The sequence below is a fragment of the Amblyomma maculatum genome, chromosome 1, assembly GCF_055883805.1.
Source record: "Amblyomma maculatum isolate TAMU_Amacu chromosome 1, ASM5588380v1, whole genome shotgun sequence".
NCBI lineage: Eukaryota > Metazoa > Arthropoda > Arachnida > Ixodida > Ixodidae > Amblyomma > Amblyomma maculatum.
The window spans coordinates 449,412,166-449,434,645 of NC_139344.1; the positions used below are offsets into that span (position 1 = coordinate 449,412,166).

The 22,480-nt window shown below is 40.8% G+C and overlaps 1 protein-coding gene across 1 annotated transcript in view; it reads left to right on the forward strand.

Moving 5' to 3' along the window:
* The first annotated feature begins 414 nt into the window (after positions 1-414).
* Positions 415-22,480, forward strand: part of LOC146209637 (glutamate receptor ionotropic, kainate 2-like) — a 170,250-nt gene continuing 148,184 nt past the window's right edge. Inside the window, exon 1 of the mRNA XM_084587433.1 lies at positions 415-898. Within this exon, the coding sequence (XP_084443559.1) occupies positions 799-898 (100 nt within the window). The 5' untranslated portion in view covers positions 415-798. The remainder of the gene's footprint in view (positions 899-22,480) is intronic.

Sequence of the window (22,480 nt, forward strand, 5' to 3'; positions counted from 1 at the left end):
CGTGCATCCAAAGCGGGATAACAGCAGGACACAAAGCGTTCCGTTGGCTCGCAACCGGCCTGAGCCAGATGGGTGAAGCCGCTGCGTCGCCCTCTCAAAATAGACGCGAGTGCGAGCGCGAGCTAACGGCACCGTGCCGCGCCGCACGCACTCTCGACACCGAAGCATGCTTCGCGCGCTTTTTATCCCTCCGCTTACCCCGCTGCCTCTCGTCTCGCTGTCATTTTGGCAGTCCGTGCTCCCTTACCTCACGCTTCCGGTGAGCCCTCGCCTAAGCCGCGACCAGCTCGGGGGAGGGGAAAAGAGACACCCGCAGTTCCCCTAGCACCCGGGGCGGAAAGAGCAACCCTTAAGGGCCTCTGCGTGTGGACGAAATAGCAACAGAGAACCGCTGTCTTGCTCCAGCATGCCGCCTCGCTGAGAAAAAGCAGTACGCGTTAGGCCTAGCGTTGCCGTGCAGTGCTCACCTCGTTTGCGGTAGTGATTCCTCGACATCGAGCAAGATCCAACGTCTAGCAAGTCGGTGAACGGTCATTGTATCGTTCGATCTGCGCCAGACAGACAGACACAAGGTCGCGAATCTCCCAATACGAGGGAGTGCAGATTTTCTCAATGTGGTGAACAAGAAAAAAAAAACACCTATTTCGGCAGAAACGGCGCAACGTGTCGGCATCGAGTGAGGGAAACTTTTGCTTCATGCGACTCCGAATAACTGGACCAGCTGTGCCACGCTCTTCCGTTGTGAGACAGCCTTCCCAGTGGGACGCAAGTGTGACGGTTTTCTGACGACCGTATGATATGGAAACAGCCCGCTCGGAAAGTGCCAACTATGTATTTGCGTTGGCCCTTCTGTGGGTAGCAGCGCTGGCTCGGGGTCTACCGGATGTCGTTCGAATAGGTGAGACCTCGAAAGAGAATTGCTCTTTTCGGAAGCTAAAATTTCGTAAAAATCATGCTTGTTTTGTATGCTGTCAACGCAGGTGTCACATCTACGCGTATGCGCTTCGAGCTGCAATTACTCATATTAAAATTCGAAAGGATAGCTAGGAAGGCGCTACACAAGTAGGGTTTCCGTGCGATCGAACAATATCTTCCATTTATATCGGCATTTAATTTAGATTGCAATGAATAAGACTATCCTCGGCCACTGTAATTTCGCATTTCTAGCGAGATTGAAATCATTTGAAGTCATATTTACCGTATAATGAACGTGAATTTATAATTGCAATAACCAGTTTTTGTTTCCATGCGCACCTACTCACGAAATTTTAGTACCAGTTTACTGTTCTGGCCTCCAAATGCCGATCCTGGGGGCATGAAAAAAAGACACTTCTTTAACTTTCAGCGAAGGCACTACGTTTCTTTTTCCTTCGCAGCATTGAAGGTTTATTTTCTCAACGCTAGCGCTGGCTATCTCCACAGACCTGTTACTGAAAAGATAGCGCTGGCCTGCCGAAAACATTTAGCTCTTTTAGCAGGGCTTAGCAGCGACAGTGAAGAAAATTCACAGGAAGTGCTTTTGTAACGTCTTCACTGAAAGATGGTTTATGCTGATGTAGCGTTCATAACCTTGCGATACAGAATAATATAAATTTTTGATCTCAATGATTGTTAGTGCCATAGCAAGAAATAATTTGGCACTCCGTGGAGAAAACAAAAAAAAATAAAAAATGAAGTGGAAATATTTTTACACAGCATCTCTGTGTGTGTCCACTATGAGCAGAAATGGTTTTAGCCACATGGGTAAGACGTGCCTATCGGCCGCGCTACACTGAAGGCTTGAAACCTAGAGTAGTATTGCGTTCTCCTCAATAAAATCAGCCTGTCATGACATTTGAATTCACGTTGCCTCTATGTACGGGCAGAAGCTGCCAACTCGGAACGCTCCTTTCATATGGCAGGGTGATATCAGAATCAGCCTGTCAGAACCATTTGCATTCTCATTACCCCTACGACATGCAGGCACGTCCATACGGCTAAGTTCAAGCGTGACTTTATATGGGGGTTGGTAACTTACGCTCTCTTGTCATACCATTAACGGATGAGCTTAAGTGTCCCTAATAATTTGGCACCTCACACTGATAGGCCGTGAGTGGAAAATAATATATAAGGCGAAAGGAGCTTCCGCCGTTGCTTTCGTAATTCAACTAGCATTAACCAAAGCTAAACCACAGCAAAATTTTATCATCTCAGCAATTTTTTCTGAACCAATGTCAGCGTTCCACAAGTTCTGCAAATATTTTTCATCTTATTCTAAAAAAGTTATTGTTACCTTTCTTCGAATATTACGCGCTTAGATGGTCTTTCCAATAATTTCGAAATCATTGCATTGCTGATTTTCATGCATCATAAAGGAACAACGCGCAATAAAGAAATCAAGTGATACAACCGAACGAATTTAGACGAAAGAAACCCTGCGTAGTCAGCTTGTCCTGAAGACTTCTGACTTTTACTGCAAGTTTGGCTGAGTGAAATGACACGAGTTGAGTAATCAACTTGCTGCTCTCATTGACAGACGCTTACCCGTCATAAATATATCGTGCACTAATACCTCACCTTAATTTAATAGGCACCTAGTATGCTTTAGCAATCTAAAAAAGCGCTTTTTCAGAAAAACAGGCTACAAACACCAACGCACAAACTCCTAGCAACGCTACAAATGATGCGATACAAAATAGCAACCTGCGCTATTATCTGCTCTTCACTGTTTCTTCGCCAACGACCTATCATCCATGATATCTAATAACCGTCGCAAGCTTTGGCAGAAAATAGATCTGTCAAATCAAACTGATGCCGCTCTAACCAAACTGATGAATACAGATTCTGAATAACGCATTAAGTGTTCCTAAGGAAACTAAAAAAAATAAAACGTGGCTGTTTGATTGCCTTTGTTTTAACAACGAAATACTTACGAATTCATCTGAAGGCGGCGCTTCATCGCAGCTTGCGCGCTGTTTCTTCGCAGCCCCTTGCCCCTCATGTGTATGCCCCGCGGCATCTGCTCAGTAATTACGGCTCTCAACTGCTGAACGCAAGGACGCATTATGAAATCCTGGGTGTGGCCACAGCTTTCCGATGGAGGTGAAAAGCAATTAGCCCGCGTACGGAGCGCTATGAGGGCATGGTAAAGCAGCCTAGGTGGTCGAAATTCCCAGAGCACAACACTACCATGTCCTTCATATACACTGAGTCGCATTAGAACGTATAAAACCCTAAACAGACAAAAAGTATCTTGTATCTTGTTTGGTTCTATAAAAGTGGAGACTAGCTATAACGGTCAATAAGGGGAAGTTTTGGGCACTTGACACGACATTGTTGTGGGAAAAGGCACCGCGACTTTAGACTATAAAAGTGGAGACTAGCTATAACGGTCAATAAGGGGAAGTTTTGGGCACATGACACGACATTGTTGTGGGAAAAGGCACCGCGACTTTAGACTGGTCAATGGACAACTGACAATTATCGACTCATTTTATTAACCCACGTGGGGATTCCTGGTAAGCGTGATTCATTCTCAGACAATGTGATATTAAAAGAAGAATATTTTAGGTACCAACATTCAGATATTCAGATTCAGATATTCTTTATTTCTCTTTCAAAAAATGAAAGAAGGAACTGCGACAAAAGGCGGTTAGGCCTGACGGGGTCACAGTTCCCCATACAGTTCACAGCGGCGCGCAACACGGAAAACAAACGATAACAGAACATTACAGCAAACGTGGTAATTAATCATACTGGAGTAAAACTTAAAAAAAGGAACAGTGTACACTGTACACTCAAAAAGAAACAACAGCATATGGCACACAAAACACGGAAAAGGAAAAAAAAATTGTACAGTAACATAACATGATGAAAATTTGCATTTGTCAAATACAAAACCAGACTAAACAATAATTCCACTTCGGAGAGAATCAACTGCTTTTTTATTTCTCTTTTAAATCTGCGTTTAGAGAGATTGAACATTGAACATAGGGATGGGTTTTTGAGAATAGTTGGAATCTGGTAATTAAGCTTCTGTTTACCGTAATTTGTCCTTGTTTTTGGGACGAGGTTTCTGTGTTGTCTGAGAGGGTATTTAGTAGGAAATCGATTAGGAGAGACGGAGAAAAGCCTATTGCTATGGATATGTTGTAACAAGCGGTATGTGTAGACTCGGTTAGCTTGAAGTAGATTATGTTTTTGGTATAGAGGTGATGTTGGTAAGTGTTCCGGTCTTCCATGATAACCCTCAGTAGCCCGGAGTGCCTTTTTTTGCAGAATCAAAAGCTTGTGATAATTGCTATTTGTTGTGGTGCCCCACACCAGTGCACAATAAGATAACTTAGAAAAAAATAGAGCATAATACATAGATACTTTTAATGAAACAGGTAAAAGGTCACTGGTCCTGTAGAGACAGCCAACAGTTCTGCTAAGATCTGTGGCAAGTTTAGAAATATGTGTATTCCAGGATAGGTGTTCATTGAACCACACACCGAGAAACTTCTGAGTGGTTACCTGCTGTATTTGTTTGTTAGCATACCTTATATCAAGTGAGTAATGGATTGGGACGTTGATAGGTCTGAAAATAATATAACTAGTCTTGGACAAGTTTAAGCTAAATTGATTTGCCTGCATCCAAGCGTGCAATTTTACCATGTAGTCATTTACAGTAGTTTCTAAATCTGGCAGAGTTCGGGCCGTGAAAAATATATTCGTATCATCAGCATACATGACCAAATCAGGTGAATCAGGTATGTTACAAACATCATTTATGTAAACTAAAAATAAAAGTGGGCCTAAAATAGATCCCTGCGGCACACCTTGAGTAACACTCAAGAAATCTGAAACAAAATTATTGCATTTGACATATTGAGGTCTGTTGCTCAAGTAACTTCTAAGCAGGCTCAAGGAAGTACCTCGTATTCCATACCTAGTTAGTTTGCCTAAAAGAATTTCATGCTGCACGCAATCAAAAGCTTTTCGGAGGTCCAAGAACAAACCAAGTGTATATGCTCGGGACTCAATGTTGTCAATAACTTTCTCTTTAACAGCAAGTAAGGCTTGTTCGGTCTATCTATTCTTTAAGAAACCATACTGGGACGGGTTAATTATATTATGAGCACTGAAGAACTTTTCCATTCTGCTGTGAATGGCTCCTTCGAATACCTTAGAAAATACAGATAATACGGAAATTGGTCGATAATTCGTAACATCATTTCTATTTCCTCCTTTATATACTGGGCACACCCGGGCTATTTTTAGTTCATCTGGAAACACACCGCTGGTGAAAGTTAAATTTATAATATAAGCTAGAACGTCGCAAATTGATACCGATACATACTTTAACGGTATGGCTTTGATGCCGTCATGGCCGGCGGAAACATTGTTTTTTATTTTACCAATATAAGGAGCTACTTCTTGTGGAACCACAGGCAACAGCACAATAGAATTAGATAAAGGTTCAATGAGGTCACGCATGGAGGGGTTTGATAAAGATTGATCAAAAGGGGGTGTACCAGCTTCAATGAAAAAGTGGTTTATGGTGTTTACTATATCAGTTCCACTGGTCTTGGAATCAGATATAACAATTTCTGCGTTATCTCTGCACTTCTGCTTGTTTAGTAATTCGTTTATCTCATGCCAAACTTTCTTGCGGTCGTTATATATTCTCGAGAAGCGTTCTATATAGTAAGCAGTTTTTGCTGCCTTGAGGTCTTTGTTTAATTTATTTCGGAATTTCTTGAACTCAGTAAAAAGGTTTGCATCACGAGTGCATACAAAGTTATGATACATTTTATTTTTAACCTGTATTCGTTTATATAACTGCTTATTGACCCATGGCTTTCTGGACTTTCGAAAGCTCTGCTTAACTTGAATTAAAGGAAATGCAGCATTATAACATTCAGTGAACTTTGCAAGAAATGTAGTATATGACAAGTTGACATCAGATATGTAATATATATTGTCCCAACTAGTGTTTCGATTAGAGTTCGAAATTTAAAAAGGTTTGTCTCACTAATATCCCTAGTTACCTTCTCGGCGCTTTTGGATACAATTTTATTGTGGTTCATAGGAAGAAAACAAAAAATCGGGATGTGGTCGCTAATTTCAGAAGATAACAGGCCAGCCTCCGTCTGAGGAGACATCGTATTTGTGACACAAACATCCAAAAGAGAAGCTGTATCAACGGTAACTCTAGTTGGTATAGATATAGCATTTATACAACCATAAGATGCTATAATGTTATTGAATTCATGTGTGTTACAATCATCATGCATTAGATTAATATTAACATCACCCATTATTACAAAAGGCAACCGGAAATTGGCGAGATAGAGCAGTAAACTTTCAAGAAACTTTAAAAAATGCCGTTTTTTCCCAGCAGGAGGTCTGTATATCACAACCACAATGATATCGGACAGTGACACAGCTAAACACTCGACATTGGGATCTATCATCGAAATGTCTTCTAGTACAGACTGTGGATAACAGTTTTTCACATACAAGGCAATACCACCACCTCTCATATTTGGGCGAATGAATCCATGATGCCGGTAGTTCATGAATGGCAAATGATTATCTTGAGATTTTAACCAAGTTTCGGTAAAGAAAAGCACATCAAACTGCACATTTAATGACCCAAAGAACTCATCAAGACTGTCACGTTTGTTCTTCATACTACGGACGTTAATATGTATGCCAGAGAATCTTCCCATGGAAGTGGCAAACTTGTTGTTAAAGCATCGTGTATCACAATGAATGCAATGGAATGGGCTGTCCATGTCAATGAGATATCAGTCCAGCTATCAGATAAGTCAACACCTAATTAGCCATTTTAGCCAGATCAGATCCTGCAGAGATTTTGATTGTGTCAGATGATTCATCCCTGCGTGCGAAAATCTTGCAGCCATTCGTCCACACAAATTTCCAGCCGAGTTCCTTTTTTCGAGCAATGGTCGCTCCTAGCAGTTTTTTGTTGGCATAGGTCAAGTGTTCATTGACGTAGATACGGCCGCTGTCTGTTTCTGTGAAGCCAAGCTCCTTATTAGACGGCCCATGCTTTCTGGCCTTGGAAAGAAATGCCTGGCGCTTATCTCGGCTCACAAAGCGGACTATGATGTTGGTTTCATCTTTGCGGCTAGTGGGGATTCTATGACACGTGTCAATGTCAATGGAAGAAACTTCTTCATTAATGAACTCGCCGATTTTCTCTACCACTTCGATTGGTTCAACATCTGACTTTACACCCTTGATTTCCAGGTTGTTTAGGCGACCATACTGCTCAAGTTATTCAACCCTTAGAGCCAAACGTTTGTTTTCGGCTCTCAAATTCTCATTGCAGCTTACCAGCTCGCTAAGCTCTTTTCTTAGTGCCTTTATCTCAGAGCTGATAACTTCCGTCTCGTCACAAGTGTCGCTGCAGAACTTTAGGCTATCCTTGACAGAACGCAGCTCAGCTCTCATTTCACGTTTGAAATCGTCCAGTGCTTTCGCTATTTCTTTATCTTTCGACATGGCACAAGAGTGACAAAAACCACTACACAAAAATTCAAGTTTGGCAGCAGTGCGCAACGAAACTATGGGCTAAGCAACAAAAAGTTCAGTCGCTCACCTGCAAAAAGCAGAAGGGATAAGAGGCTTGCTTTTCGTTCGCGCACTGCTGCCAAACTACTGCAGTCCCAGGAATGCTGTCCGTTTTAAAGGCAGCGGAATACAGGCTTCCGTAAAGGTAACTCACGCATGCGAATCGTCCCTTGCACGATTGATCCATGACATTTCATTAAGCTGTTGATGCCGATATACAAGTCTTCTTAATATTTGCTAATTTTTCTGTAGCTTCTGACAGGGTACTTCACGACCGGTTATTAAAGCGATAGGTTTAAAGACATCATTGCCCAGAATATTCGGCGTCAGCGCCATAATTGTGACTAAAAAAGTGTATAAAGCGCTTAAGACTGCTTGAATCGAGAGGAAAGAATATTTTATATTTTGTATTTTTTGTATATTTCATATCATTTTTAATTACTTTTTTTGTATTTGATTGCTTATTTCTCGTCTGACTTTTGCCTTGGGATTACCCATTGTTTAGACGCTTTGGCCAATTGAGCCAAAGCTGGTGTCGCCAGCTGCCTCACCTATACAGCCAAAGTAGCGGGACCGTCTACCTCAGAGATAGAGCGAAACTCGTGGGACTTTGCTGCTCCTCTCAGCAGGATTTGACGAGCCGATGGGGCAGTGACCACGCGTGCTTGACGCGGGCGCTGTATAGATAGCGGAGAGCATAAAAACGCATACAGCAGCACGCCTGCGCTAGTGCGCTCTGGAAAGATTTAGACTTCCGGGACACTCTCGCGGCCGCTCCGGGAAACCATATTGTATTTCCTCGAGCCCGCAATCGACTCATTGCTTTCCTCACCTGTACGGCCGCCGCTACCGATCAACTCAGTCTTTGGCGCCTCAACTAAAAAGAAAGCCGCGAAAATTCTTTGTGCCACAGACTGCTTAATCGAACATTATTTTCGCTTTTGTTAACCTTTACCTGACCTAGTAATATTTTTCGCTGTGTTTACTAGTGACTTTTGCCCATACTTATATCTAGAATACTTCTTTTGTTATCTTTATAGCCTTCTTTTTAACAAAATGGTTTCTTCATTGTCGGGTTTTCCTCTTGTCATTTAACTAGTCGTCTTTTATGAATATCATGTCATGGCGTTTTATTTTTTTCATTGTATTCTATTATTGTGCAGTGTAATTTGGTCCACCAATTATAAACATTCAATTGTTTGTGAAACAAAGTTACCTTTCTTGCACTTATTCCTGAATCACGCACCGACACACTCACTTCACGGGTGACCGGCCAAACTTTTAAATGTGTTCTGAAACCTCCTAGAGGGACGACAGGGAACCCTTAAATGGGATCCCGCGCCTCTTTCGACAGTAAAGGCAGGGGTTTGTGACAGTTGGCTTGTTATGTGGATACATTTGAATTGGATATGGATGTCTCGTTTTGTGCATTCCTTCAGAAGTCACTCGTGTGATAAGAAATGCTCTAGCCTTAAAATCACGGGCATGCGTCTGACAAGTAGTATCTTACAGTTGACATATATAGCTAAGCACTGATTATTTTCAACCTTCGACTTGTATTGAATACGGAGTCTGGCACTTTCCTCCTGGCCAAGCAGGCGCGTTCATTCAGGTTTCATTAAAGCGAGCTTTTCTGAATAACTTCGTAGCTTAGTACTCTATGCTGATATGAATGCGTGATATATTAAAAACACAAATGGTAGGATTCATAGATTAGGAAACAGACTACATGCACAAGAATGAGGAACCGAAAGATGATTTGGTTTGCGTTGGGGGATTTAACGTCCCAAAATGACTCAGGTTATGAGAGACGCCGTAAATAGGGCTCCGGAATATTCGCCCACCTAGGGTTTTTTTACGTGCGCTGACATCGCACAGCACACGGGCGCCTTGCTTTTTGCCTCCATCGATAAGCAGCAGCCATGGCCGGGATTCGATTCCGCATCCTTGGGCACAGTAGTCGATGGAAGGATGAATGGAATATAGGAGCGTCCCCTTTGAAACGGGGTGGTAGCAGTAGCTGTCATGCTCATTTTTCTCCCTATATCGTAATTATTGATTTAGATTGGATAACTAAACCATCATTCTATTTATAAAATTTTTGTTTCTACATTAATAACATTATGTCACTTCTCTGCTTTTAAGCCACCAATGTTCGAGCGCCCCAACCCCTGCGCCACCTGACCTGGCGGGGCAGTAACTGACGGAGAGGCCGCAGATGGGTGATCTTAACGTTGCCGCGTCATACCATTAAAGGTAGACCTTAAGTGTTTGACACTATGTTAGATCAAATAAACACTGATTGTTGTCAAACCTGTTAATATATCGAGTAAGGATTTTCTGTCTTTTTAGTATCAGTTTATCGCTGTCAGAAAGCTTAAAGCGTCTTTCAGCCACATACATTGATGGTATAATTAATAGTGTGCTCGACAGCTCTACCCAAGGACTAGGGATCTAATCTAGGCCGCGACGGCCGCTTTTCGATGGAGGTCACATGCAAGGCAGCCGTGTTCTGTGTGATATGAGGGCTCGCGAAAACAAATCACCAGGTGGTGAAGTTTTCGAAACCCTTCTTTACGGCCTCCCTCCTAGCCTGAGTCACTTACGGCGTTGAACTGTATACCAATCCAACCATTTTGGTGTCCAACAAGAATGCATGCTGAGCCCCTTACTATTCCAGATGATTATTAACAATATCCCTATGTTCATTTTTGTTTTATATTTCTGTACAGTTATTGTACAATTTATTGTAAAATTTCTCCTCGCACCTGTTAACAGGCCGCTTGACCTTGCTGATCCTGGTTCAGTGCATTCCCGATGCTTAATATTACGTCTCAAAAAAAGTTTTTATTCCCCCTCCCCCTCCTAACGTAAAATTGACTCTATCGAGGATCGCTTAACACTTCAAGCTGACCTCTACTAGTAACAGCATGGCGCTCTACCCGAGTCACGGAATTTGACCTTTCGAAAACCAAATTTTCTGTTCTAATTACCCAACGTAAGGTATCCTTACAGGTTGTTCTCTAAATAATACTCCTGTCAATTTGGCAACAGGTGCAAGGACCTCGTATTTCACCTTTATTCTGACCTTAGATGGAACCAAAACATTAATCTTATTCTTGAATCCGCTAATCGATCATTAGGTCTCTTAAAATATTACTTGGATCATGCTGCACCCCATCCCAGATTACATGCTCACACCACTCTGATTCGACCTTCAATGAAATATCGTTCTTTCATTTGGAGCCCGATGAAGCATGCTTAATTACTAAGACTGAATCGTTTCAAGGCGCCACAATTCGTATTATAATAATTAGTTACTGACGTCATACTAGCATCAGAGCCTTGCAGAAACGCGCTGATCTTCATTAATTATATCTCGCCTGAAAACGTGCACAAATATAATTTAGTTATACTGTTCGATCACTCAGCAAACCACAACTTTTTTTGTTCCCCTTTTTTCATTTTTACAGATCGTCTGCTCAATGTTATGCGCTTGTTATGTCCTATATTTAGATATGCACATTCGTGCACACCCGAACTGCTATGGCAATGTGCTCTGCCTTCACGTTTCGCTACAATCCTCCATCCAGCTATATTTTACAGACTACGGTCTACCACAAATACTGCTTGACTTCCGTGCTTTGATCGTTATCTAGTTATTGGGAATTCCGGCCTTGTATTTTGGTTAATGTGAATTCACGTTTTATTTTAATGGTGTCGTTTTCTATGACGTTCTTACGTTCTGCTTCACTGCCCATTTTTGTTTCTTTTGTTTTTTTTTTACATGCTCGAATGTTAATTGCACCAAAAAATTAGTTTACTTTCAGTCACATATGGCCGGTTTTTGTTCTTTTCTGTTTTCTCACTTTGTGGGTTTTCTATATCTGGTCTTGTATGTGACTTTTTCCCTACATAATACCCTCAGCATTGAGGGACTTTAGAGGCCTTTTATAGCAATAAATTAATTTCGTGAAATGATAATAATTATAGAATTTTACCTTTCAAGTAACATTCGAATGAGTTAGCATATATATAAGGCGCATATAAGAGAACTGCTTTGGTGTACAATTAATATCTGATTCTTTTAAACATAGCACAAAAAGCATTTTACTGTTCTCGCTTATAGCCATTCACTGATTGCATTAAATTAGGCCAGGTGGAAAAATATTAGCCAGTGCATTGTGTGTTCAAAAAATTATGAATTCAGTTGAGTCGTGCTTCATTTCACTTCTAGCTGTTTACGTAAAATCTTGAAGCTCATATTGATGTGCTTTAGACTAGAGAAGAGGTCCCATGGTGATTGTTTACTTTCAATGAAATTGCATGGAATTAGCAAACATTCCGTACGAGAAAATGCAGAAAATTCCGTACGAGAAACACATATCGTACGAGCAGGTTAGCACCCAATAGGGTGTTTTTCTCAAAACAAAAAAAAAAAAAAGATTGTATATCGCCAGATGGGAAAACCTTTTCGCACTTTCATAAAGTTGCACGCTGAAGCCCTGCTGGGTAGAACACTAACATTGACCACATCAGTATTTTACAGAAGTTCTATGCTATCTCTACATTTATAACCTCTCTAATAGTATTATTTGCTGCAGCAGTTATATTACTGGGGTAGGAAGAATCACAAACGTTCAATTCGGATCTACGTAAAATACAAAAGGAAATTTTCGATTCTTCCTTCTGGCACCTAGCACTGAACTCTTGCCGCTGCCTCTTTTCAGTGTTTCTCAGTATATTTTGTTTATTTGTGTAACATCAATCGCTATGGACGGGTTAATTTTTTCTATGATGTTTGAAAACCAACAGTAATTCAAGAATGTGAAAAAAAAAATAAAGAATTGTATTCGACCTTCACAAGAACAGCATTCAATTATCGATAAACTCTTATCGAACAATCATCTCTACTTGGTATATTTAAGGCACCAAAAAGTTTTGCTTATATTTTTTAAAGTTGTAACAGTTACACAAACCTGAGGCCATGTTTTTATTAATGTGATTGCTTGCTTATGCAGCTTATGAGAAAGAGAAACCACGGAAGCTGGGATTAGTACCGACTGTGTGCGGTACCATTTTAGATGGTACAATAATCGAGCTCATGCTTGGAATCTTTAAGTTCGCTTTTTTTGCAATAATAAATAGATTAAAAATGGTATTCTCTTTGCCTAGAAACCTGGGGCTGCGTTCTATATCGTTCACAGACATTTTTAGCAAATGTTTTTAGCCGCGACGTGTATTTCATGTTAGTTAAGACTAATGTTAAATTCACCTCTTAACCGTCCTTTTCATAATTCCGCCCGACACAGGGAAGAGCCTTTATTGGCCGTTGCGAGTATATGAGTCCTGGTGTGATCACTAATTCCACTTCACCACAGTTATTGCCACTGGTAGGAACATATGACACACTCTTCCATCTGTTTCCCACAGGAAGCTACTGTTTTCCCGAAAGCCTCCAAGCTCGGTCAACAGTATCTCTGGCTGGGCTAGTTGGTGTGACATTGTGTTCAACCAAAGGATAAAACCGCGCTAAATATTAGACAGAACACACAGAAAGACGGACGGGACCCGTTTGTCTCGTTCGTCTTTCTGTGTGTTCTGTCTAATATTTAGCGCTGTTTTTTTCTTTGGTTAAACACAAAGCCTCCAAGATCTTTCTGAACTCCTACTTTAGATCCAGGAACAGCCTATGTGGCTGACTTGGATGTTGAATCTGGGGTTTCGCGTGCAAATGTCCGGCTCCAGTAGGCGTCTGGCGTCCTTTGCTTTACACTGCATTCTTTCCTCAGGGATGCTCGACATTTCCACTTATACGTGCAACAGGCGCCGAATCCAAATTTGAAGAAATGTACACACTTTGAACAACTGTTATTAGCTAAGTTCTATTTAACATTACGAAGTTGTGAAAATAACGATAACGAAGAGTTTATTTGGTATATTCACTTCTTTATTCAAACTTAAAATATGTTTCACGAGACCTATTTTTACTTTATTTATTTGTTATGTTTTGTCCGTACCTAGACTGCAAATCGGAGTGCAGTTTAGTGTATCTAGCGACAACTGACTGCAAACTACTCAGATAACATATGCCTAACTGGAAAAGACGCAAACAGACAAGATATTGAATTTAAATTTTGGGGCATAAACAAAACTATATCTATTGCTTACCAGATATATTCATAGATAACTTTCTGGCATGCCTGATCAATATGGTTGTTAGCCAATTTTCAGGTATATAACGGCGCACATTTTTAGTGTAGGATATTAAGTGCGTTAATATCTGGAAACCCCTGATTTTGCGAGATTTGGATTCATGGTGTTGAGACTCTGTGAAATTATGCTGTTGTGGCAATTCGATTCTTGGCCTCAGATCTGCGGACGTTTTCTTTTGTAATATTGTGGGATATAGCTGGCTGTTCTTTTTCTTGTAGAAAAACACTTTAATAGAAAAATAGCGATGTATTATATACGAAGTACAATTGATGAAAGCATTGCATAAGCCTTACTTCTTACAGAAGTGCTTTCTACACTTAAGTTTATGCTTCGAACGACGTTGAAGTTCCAGGGACGATAAACGATTTCTTAAACGCCTTCTCCCGCTAGCCGGTTGCGTAGCTTCATGCACACATTACTGAATGCTATGAGCTCATTTCACATGAAACAGGAAATCAGAGAATACAGAGTCATCATATTGAGATTGATGTCAGTGGAGCTTTGTGGCAAACGTCTTACCGACGTGCCCACGGCTCCACATTGTTATTATACTCCAAAATAGATGATTTAATCAAACCTTTGCAGTGAGCACATATGTGTCACGGTGCCAAAATGAGGTTTTTAAACCTTTGTGTACAGTATTGGTCTGCTGCAAGGAAAAAAATCGAAATAAAAAACGTTTCTCCTTAATGTTACGCAGTGTTTCTTCGAAAGCTTACATCTCAATGCTAACGAAGCAATCGCAGTCCCGATTGCGTGACGCTTGTGAAGTGAAGACTTTATTTATTTTATTCTCCAGGATCTCCATCTTCCTTTTCGGAAACCATCCTCAAGCCTTACCTCCATCGCTTGCTCTCAAACAAGGCACACCTTGGGAACAACGCTATCATCTATGCGGAGAAAAGTTGTTTTTTGACGGGAGTCTAGTTTCCTTCAAGCACAAACATCATATTCTGGAGCTTACAATAAATCTGCAGACATATAATGGATGCTTACCGCTACAAGGCATGGCAGAAATAGTTGCGACGGCGTTGGTGGGTAGCTTAATAAAATCAAAACAGCTTGACTTAAAAAATCAGCATTCGTGGCCATACAGATTACCTGAGCTTCAAACATAGCGTACTCGAAAGAAAGGCTTAAAAATGCCATCATTTTAGAACTTTCGCAAAAGAAGCTTGAGCTACTATGAGTAAAAAGACATGAAAGAAAAACCGCGAAGAAAATGTTTGGTGGCAAGACCGTCTACATGTGGGATTGTGTTGAATAAAAAGAAGATAACGCCTCAAACGGAGCTTCCACCGCGGATTCGGAGGGAAGGCAGGGATGTTAACCAGAAAGGCATCCGGTTGGCTACCCTACACTGGGAGAAAGGCATAAGGGGCTTAAAGAGGGGAAGAGAAAGGGGACGTGGCTCACAGTCAGGGTTTGTCACACAAGTTGGTGGCTGTTAGAAAACTAAACAGTGCCCTACATGCCTTAAACGTGGTCGACTGCCGTAGCCTGAAGGCGGAATAGCACATCTTTATAAAATCTGTGGCGTCTGAGGCTTCTTATAATGTTTATAGTACAAGATAACTGATTTGTTGACTTACAAAACCAAAGTACCTCGGGGCAGTACATACAAAAACCTCTGCTCAGGGATCGGACCCTACTGCTCTGAAACTTGAGGTGACAACCACCTGATATGCGATAGGTTTTGAATGCTGCACGTTGAACATTTAAGGCGGAAGTATTTTTCGTCTCAAGTGGGGCGTCACCAGAGTGGACAGAGCCTGTCATCAGAGTGTGTCCACATGACTTGTCAATCATCCATCGTGTAGATAATTAACCTTTGCTGTCCAGAACTACTAATATAATTGAAAAAAAAAAAAAACCAAGTGATGCGCAGTGTACAGGGAAAAAGATTCAATGGAAGGGCCTGAATACTTCAGACCTCAATGCATCTCGCCAGAAGGTAGCGCAGAAATAGGTACTGCTTGAATGGCGTACGTCATGGAGCAGTCTGAGAACTTTGTCTGAAGAAATTGCAGCGACAAATAAAGTGTTTTCTATACCAGTTGTAACAGCATAAGTTGCACAATGTTGTTGATCAAATAGTTGCGCGCGAGAAAATTTCGGTACGCTTGAAGCGCGGCAAAGCATGGCGTTTCACATAATCACACACAAAAAAACTTATCCACTTGATTTATCTGGTGAACTGAACGTGTGGTTACATGCTTGCGAAACATGGCAGTGCAAAAGAGACAATTACAGACGAGAATACAGAAAGGCGCTGAACGCTCAACAATTTTATTGCGAAAGATTTACTCATATATACATTCTGTAGAAGCCTTGCCATATCTAACGCACGCACGAGTAGGTGAGCTCATTATCTGAGAGAAGGATAAATGCGGATCGGACACACGCTTCCAACAGGTTACTTACCAGTTCCCATTCCATGAATTCTGGTGTTACACGTTATCTAATAACAATTAGGTTTACTAATAAATGTTCTCTCAAGATCAGTGGAACAGTCATTAATGCAGTGGCTAACAAAAAAGCCTTGGTAATATTTTCCTGTCATCTAGTCTAGTTTCCTTCAAGCACAAACATCCTATTCTGGAGCTTACAGTAAATCTGCAGGTACACAAGGGATGCTTTCCGCTACAAGGCATTGCAGAAATAGTTGCGACGGCGTTTTTGCATGCTCTTTCAAACTGTCCCTAGCTAATCTCCCAGTTTGGCGAGTAGATGTTTTTTCCATTGATTGAGCGAATTTGGTAATCTGCGCTTTCTGCGCATTCAACGAAAGTCCGCATTTGCTTCTGGCCGCCGCTCTGTTGCTTCGTTGCCTCTGTATTAGTCATTCTGCATATACTTGACAGCCTGTGAGGAGCATTGAACGCGCCTTTCCCGTTGTACCTCTTGGTACATTGTATGTTGGTGGCCCATTTTTGCACCTTTGTGCTCATCTTTTGAGAGTGCCTTAAGCGATTAAAATAGGAATTGCTGAGAACATCCCGCTCAAGCAGCCGCTTTGCTTGATGGTCGAGCGCTTCTGTAATGAGATGCGGCCGAGTTTTACTGAGAGCTGTCTTGAAGCACGATGTGGCAATGGTGGATTTGAAGATTTTTTACCGGACGGAGTTGAAAGACGGACGTTGTTTCCAGGCGCGCTTCGTAGCCCCAACAGTCATCGTCACCATTAAGATGGAGCTTGGTATTAAAAACCTAATTTGGCTATTCATTGGATTTTCGTGGGACAGGTGAAGAGGGTTAATTATCATTCCGAAAACAGCGAATACTACTTTTCTGCTAGCGCGTTCAGTTGCCGGCGCGTCACGATATAACACAACTGAAATGTTTTCCACAAGGCGGAAGATCTTGAGTACACTATGGTATGTCAAGGACGCGATAAGGTGACGATCGATTGAAATGAGCAAGTATGCTTGGTCATATTAAAATAAAAAGTTAAAAAAGGGGCTCAAGAGTGTCAAAGAAGCTAGAATAGAAAGAATATATTTATTAAGAAAATTCATATTTTGTAATTTATCAAGTATAAATTTGAAATAATTGAAGAGTAATAAATGCGTTCAATGTTATCAAAGAGCTCACAATGGAAGCTAGTGTTTACTGTTGCTAAGTATCGGTGTGCATAAAAAAGAACTAAGAGAAAAAAAAGAGCAAAAGAAAAATTATCTATAAAAAGAAAAAGAATGAATAAAAAAACTCAAAACAAATGATGAAAACTCAGAAACTTGAGTCGACATCGTCCGTGTGTGTGAAACGCTGTCGCGTCCCATCCGCAACGACGGAGCTGAAGTGTCCCATCAAAATATTTTGTTGGATTATTGCCTGCCAAGTCGTTACGAAGCAACGCTCGCCATTCGTGTCCACCTTGCTTTTATGCGCTAGTATTGTCGATTGATAACGCCAGTTCTATTCAAACGCATGCAGGAAGATAAATATTAGGGTGGTGAGTTTTCGCGTAGGGGTACAATACAAAAGTTGTTAACCTCAAGGATACTGCAAACTGCTCAAATAGACACTGTGTGCAGTTGAGACCGAAGCATCTTGATTCCAAATGCAATGAATATAGAAGACTGGCCGCAAAATTCGGACTTTCTTTTCCACTCTGAGCGCATAATGTTTTAATCTGCCGTTCCGGAAGGGAGTGTTTCCAGCCTCTTGAAGCTGTGGTTTGCTGATTAGACACCTGCGGTACTTCTTTTCGGAGGTCTATCCCAGAAATGACGCTGCAAAGGTATATGCAAACTCAAAAAAGGAATCGGACTTGACATATGATTATGAATGGCTGTTTGTAAATAAATTTGCATACTACATTTGGTTGTGGTTTTCTTTTACTTTTATGCATTCGAATAAATGAGCTACAGCATTGTGACTTTGGCTATTTTCTAATAAAAACTGCTGCGGTCTCTCTCAATGTAGTCGGTCCCCAGCAGCCAAGTCATTAAGCGATATTTAAGCGTACATATCCACCATACAATATTTATAATTTTTCAAGTATTCAAAATATAAACTCAATGCAATTGTTAGAAAGGTTTTTCTACCTCCGCTAATTTTTTAGTTAAATTTTGATTTTATTCAAAAATTCTAATTTTATGCAAAATGCTTTCAAGAAAGGTTCAGTCAACGCCCGCGATGAAATTTGCATGCCCAAATCAATGGATCAGTTAAAGCGTTCACGGTGATAATAAATTATATACGTTTCCACCCGTACACAGTCTTAAGCGAGCCACCATAGAAATAGCGTGTGATGGCGATATGAAACGGTCAGAATAACTTTAAAGGTAACCAGCTTTACAAAGCTACCAATGTTTGCATGGCCACTTTGCATCATTTCTTTTATTAGCCCCTTTCTTGGCCAATTTTATCCAGAGGACGTTTATACAAACGGCACCCTGTATACCAAAACTGATTTTAAGCGCAGAGCTTGTCTGAATGGATTTTTCCCAACAATTATCTACAAAACAGGATGTAGAACTATTTGATATCGATAACGGATCATTTCGTATTATATAAATGATAATGGCCCACATAGTTTACCCGAATGATTCGAAATTTGTTTAGTTAAGGGCATTCAGCAAGGCCACATAATTATTTTTTTTGTGCTTCTCTCATCAGACTTGCCGCAGAACGTAAATAGAACAGCTTTATATAATGTCTTCCTGCACCTTTCAATCCGCAGAAACCAGCTTACATATACTTGGTACCATAATAGGAGCAAAACCGAAACTAACCAAATACTCACAGACGCCAAAGCACTGCTTTTCCACGGAGGGCATACGGATTGAACAAAATGGCCCGGGCTACAAATTTGATTGAGAAAAAGATCAACAGACGTCTGAATTTTTCGTATTATAGTGTGCGACACAATAAACAACAGCCTGCATAATGTAACGATTTCTGTGGAACAGGGGAACGAAGTCATTTTCGTATTCATCAGTCAAAGAATGTAGTAAAGAAACTCTAAGTACAGGTAGTGTTTTCGAATTTTGTCCACTGGGGTTTTTTTTTTCCACTGTCCACTGGAACTCACAACCACTTTGAAGAGCTTTAACAGCATCCTTACAGTGCACAGCAGGTCATGAATTGCAGCAGCTCAAAGTTATAGGACATCATGAAGGAGCGCAATCTGCATGGGATTCACTTGTAATACTGAACTCACAGCAAACAAAATGCATTTTCTTATCCCATAACGTCGCGAACTCTGAGTGCATTGAATTGACAAACGCTTATTCGGTGACTGAAGCTGCGCTCTTTCCGATCAGGTACGATTGCATGATGCTACCACGTGTCTCTCAGAGCAAACGTATCTCTTCTTATTTTTAATTGTTTTTTAGGCTGTTATCAAGTTTGTATATGACAGCTAAAGTGTTTTCAAAGCTCATGGTAGCGCCATCTAGCGCCACCCTTGCTGAAAATCAAGCACGGCTTGCTAACATGCGGTTGAATTGCGAAAGCATATCATACTAACAAGGACCTCATAATAGTTACGCAAACCAGTAATTAAGTTGTCTATCGGTAGTATAGCTATTTTTATCGAACTAATCCTAGTGCGAAAAAATATCAATTGTCTCGTGGCCCTATCTTGCGCTGTCGACAGTGTTACTGTCGACAGCGCAAGAATATTCCCTATAGTGCCGTGAATATTTATGCAGTTGTTTGTTATCAATATTAGCAAGCTATTTTCGATGACTACCTGGGATGCTTAACGTTTCACTATCAATGTTGATTTGACGCTCTCGATAGCGCTCTCGAAAGCGCCGTAGAGAATAGTTTTGATAGTACGGCAACCGTCGAAAGTTCTCTCGATGGCGCTATTGATATAACTATGTGTATTTTTCTCAACATTGATGGTTCGAGAAAGGTAAATCTATTGGTTGCATCGATACTCTCACTTAACTACCTCATAGTCAACGGCTGCAAACGACAACTTCGGCCCACTCTTTGCAGAATTTTTCTATTTTTTGAAAGCAGTGCCGTTTTTTTTTTTACTCAAAAAGTGCGGTCTGAGCAATACTCGCCCCGGGTGTTGCCGTTTTAAGTCCTAACACCTTATATATCATGAGCGTAGGCATTCAATATCATTATTAGCTTCACACAGATTTTTTTTCTCTCTGACTGGCCGCCTTACTACATCAAGCTACTCTTATGACGACGCAGACAGATGATGTGTCACTGAGATGTAAAAGTTACAAATATACACTCTAGCAATTCTAAATGAGTGAACCTATGCAGTCGCACTCTGCGCACCAATATCACTTCTACTGATCTCTAACTATGCAAGAAAGCATTCATCGCTCAGTGTACAAATTTAATATAATTATCAGACTATGTAAAAGACCGTTTCACACGAATATAAAGCCAGGCTATAACTCAGACTTACGAGTCTGCCTGCGTACCCCAAGGCTAGCGCGTCTGTTGCTGTCCAAAAGGTAAAACCGTTTCGATTTCCTTCTCTGTCTCGAATTACAAAGCAGTGCCCGAGTTACCAGCTTCTAGAAACTCGACAATGCCATAGGTACTCGCCGTATGAGTAAATTGTACTATTCAGGCCTTACGTGACTTGCGACTGTCTTTCCGATTATATATACCACTGAGGGAATATATTTAAGCCATTATAATTTTTCTCGCGAGGTTATTATAAACATTGGTTGTAACATTTTAAATTTATAGATTAGGAACAAAAACCTAATTTGATTAAAACAATGCCATTCTGATTGAAATAGTGGTAAAATACATTCAGGTTTTTCGCCTGTGCCCGTCGACATTTTAGCCTCATGCTCATATATTTCCCTCTTTCTCATACGTATTGTTTATTGCGCAAGGAGAACATGTAAAGCGCTTGACGATGTGCAATTAAAGCCTGATTGCATGTTAATTGTAATATTGATTGCAGTGTTTCGACTGTGGATGCAAAATCGCATATAAACACTGACAGTGATGATCGCGCTGCCCAGAAGAAAGTCCCCTTCTTGGAATGTTGGCTAGGCTTTCGAAGCACAGCTCGTCAGCAACTCTAGTTCAGTCCGCTTTTTTTTTTCGACGTGGTGTTACTATTGCACGAGTCCAATTGATATATTTCCGTAAAATCAGAATAAGTGATAATTTTCCAACCTGTCTCCCACGCAAAAAAAAGATACTTTGTTGATATTTGCTTGAATTCTGTTTTCGAATTATAGGCGCCGGAGAGGAGCCTAAATTCCGAAAGGCATAACATCATCAAGAATTTTAACATGGCAGACAGACATGAAATTAAATTGTTAACAGCTTATTTATTCTTCGTGATTAGCTAAGAAGTTAGTGGGAGGATAGTTGTCAGGCACCCAGCGTTAAGGTGGAATAAATGAAATGATGGAGAGAAAGTCTCCAACCAAGTTTATTTTTAGTTATGTGCAACAGTATGAGTCAGTTTGCCTTTTTTCTTTGTTGAATTACACCTTTTTACATAACACATCTGCTTCCATATCTTGCATGCCTTGAAAGTGAGGTACACGAAATCTTAACGGGGATCTCTGCGTCTCTAACATTAGTGCATAATTACTTGTTATTACGCTCATGAATCTGTTGGTTGTTCCCACCTTTAGCCAAAATATAAATGAAGTGGAATAAACTAGAAAATCAAGGTATCGTGGTAGGATGCAAAATGTATAATCTAAGAAAGCGTAATACCCCACAGAGTAGAAGAGTAAAACTAAATATGGCGTGTTTGTAGATCATCCCTCAAATATTCGCTGCTCATTCTTATAAAAAAATACAAACAATTACTTCGATTGTAGTATATCTTAAAATTTAAAATGCGTTGAGAAAACAAAAACCTGAATCCCTTCTTTGATTAAAATATATGAGAGCGACAACACGTAGAATTTCATTTTTTTCTTAACTTTCTACTCTGCTTTTGCATTGAATATTTTTCACTGCATCCTCCTGAGCACGCTCTGTTGAGGCTCGAAGTTCTATACTCCTGAACTGAGCGACCGGAGAGTTCTTCTACTCGAGGTGCCACATAAATCTTTCGACGCCCTACGTGCCGCTGCAAAGATGTGATGAAGACCGCGCCGACCACTCGTTCAGTCCATGAAATATTGACTGCATTCGTCTCCCGCGAAGGACCTCCTGAAAAACCTGACCGCTGCACCTCGGAAGGCGACAGAGTAAACACAGAGAGACGACCGCGAGGCTCAAGTGTCATCTTCTG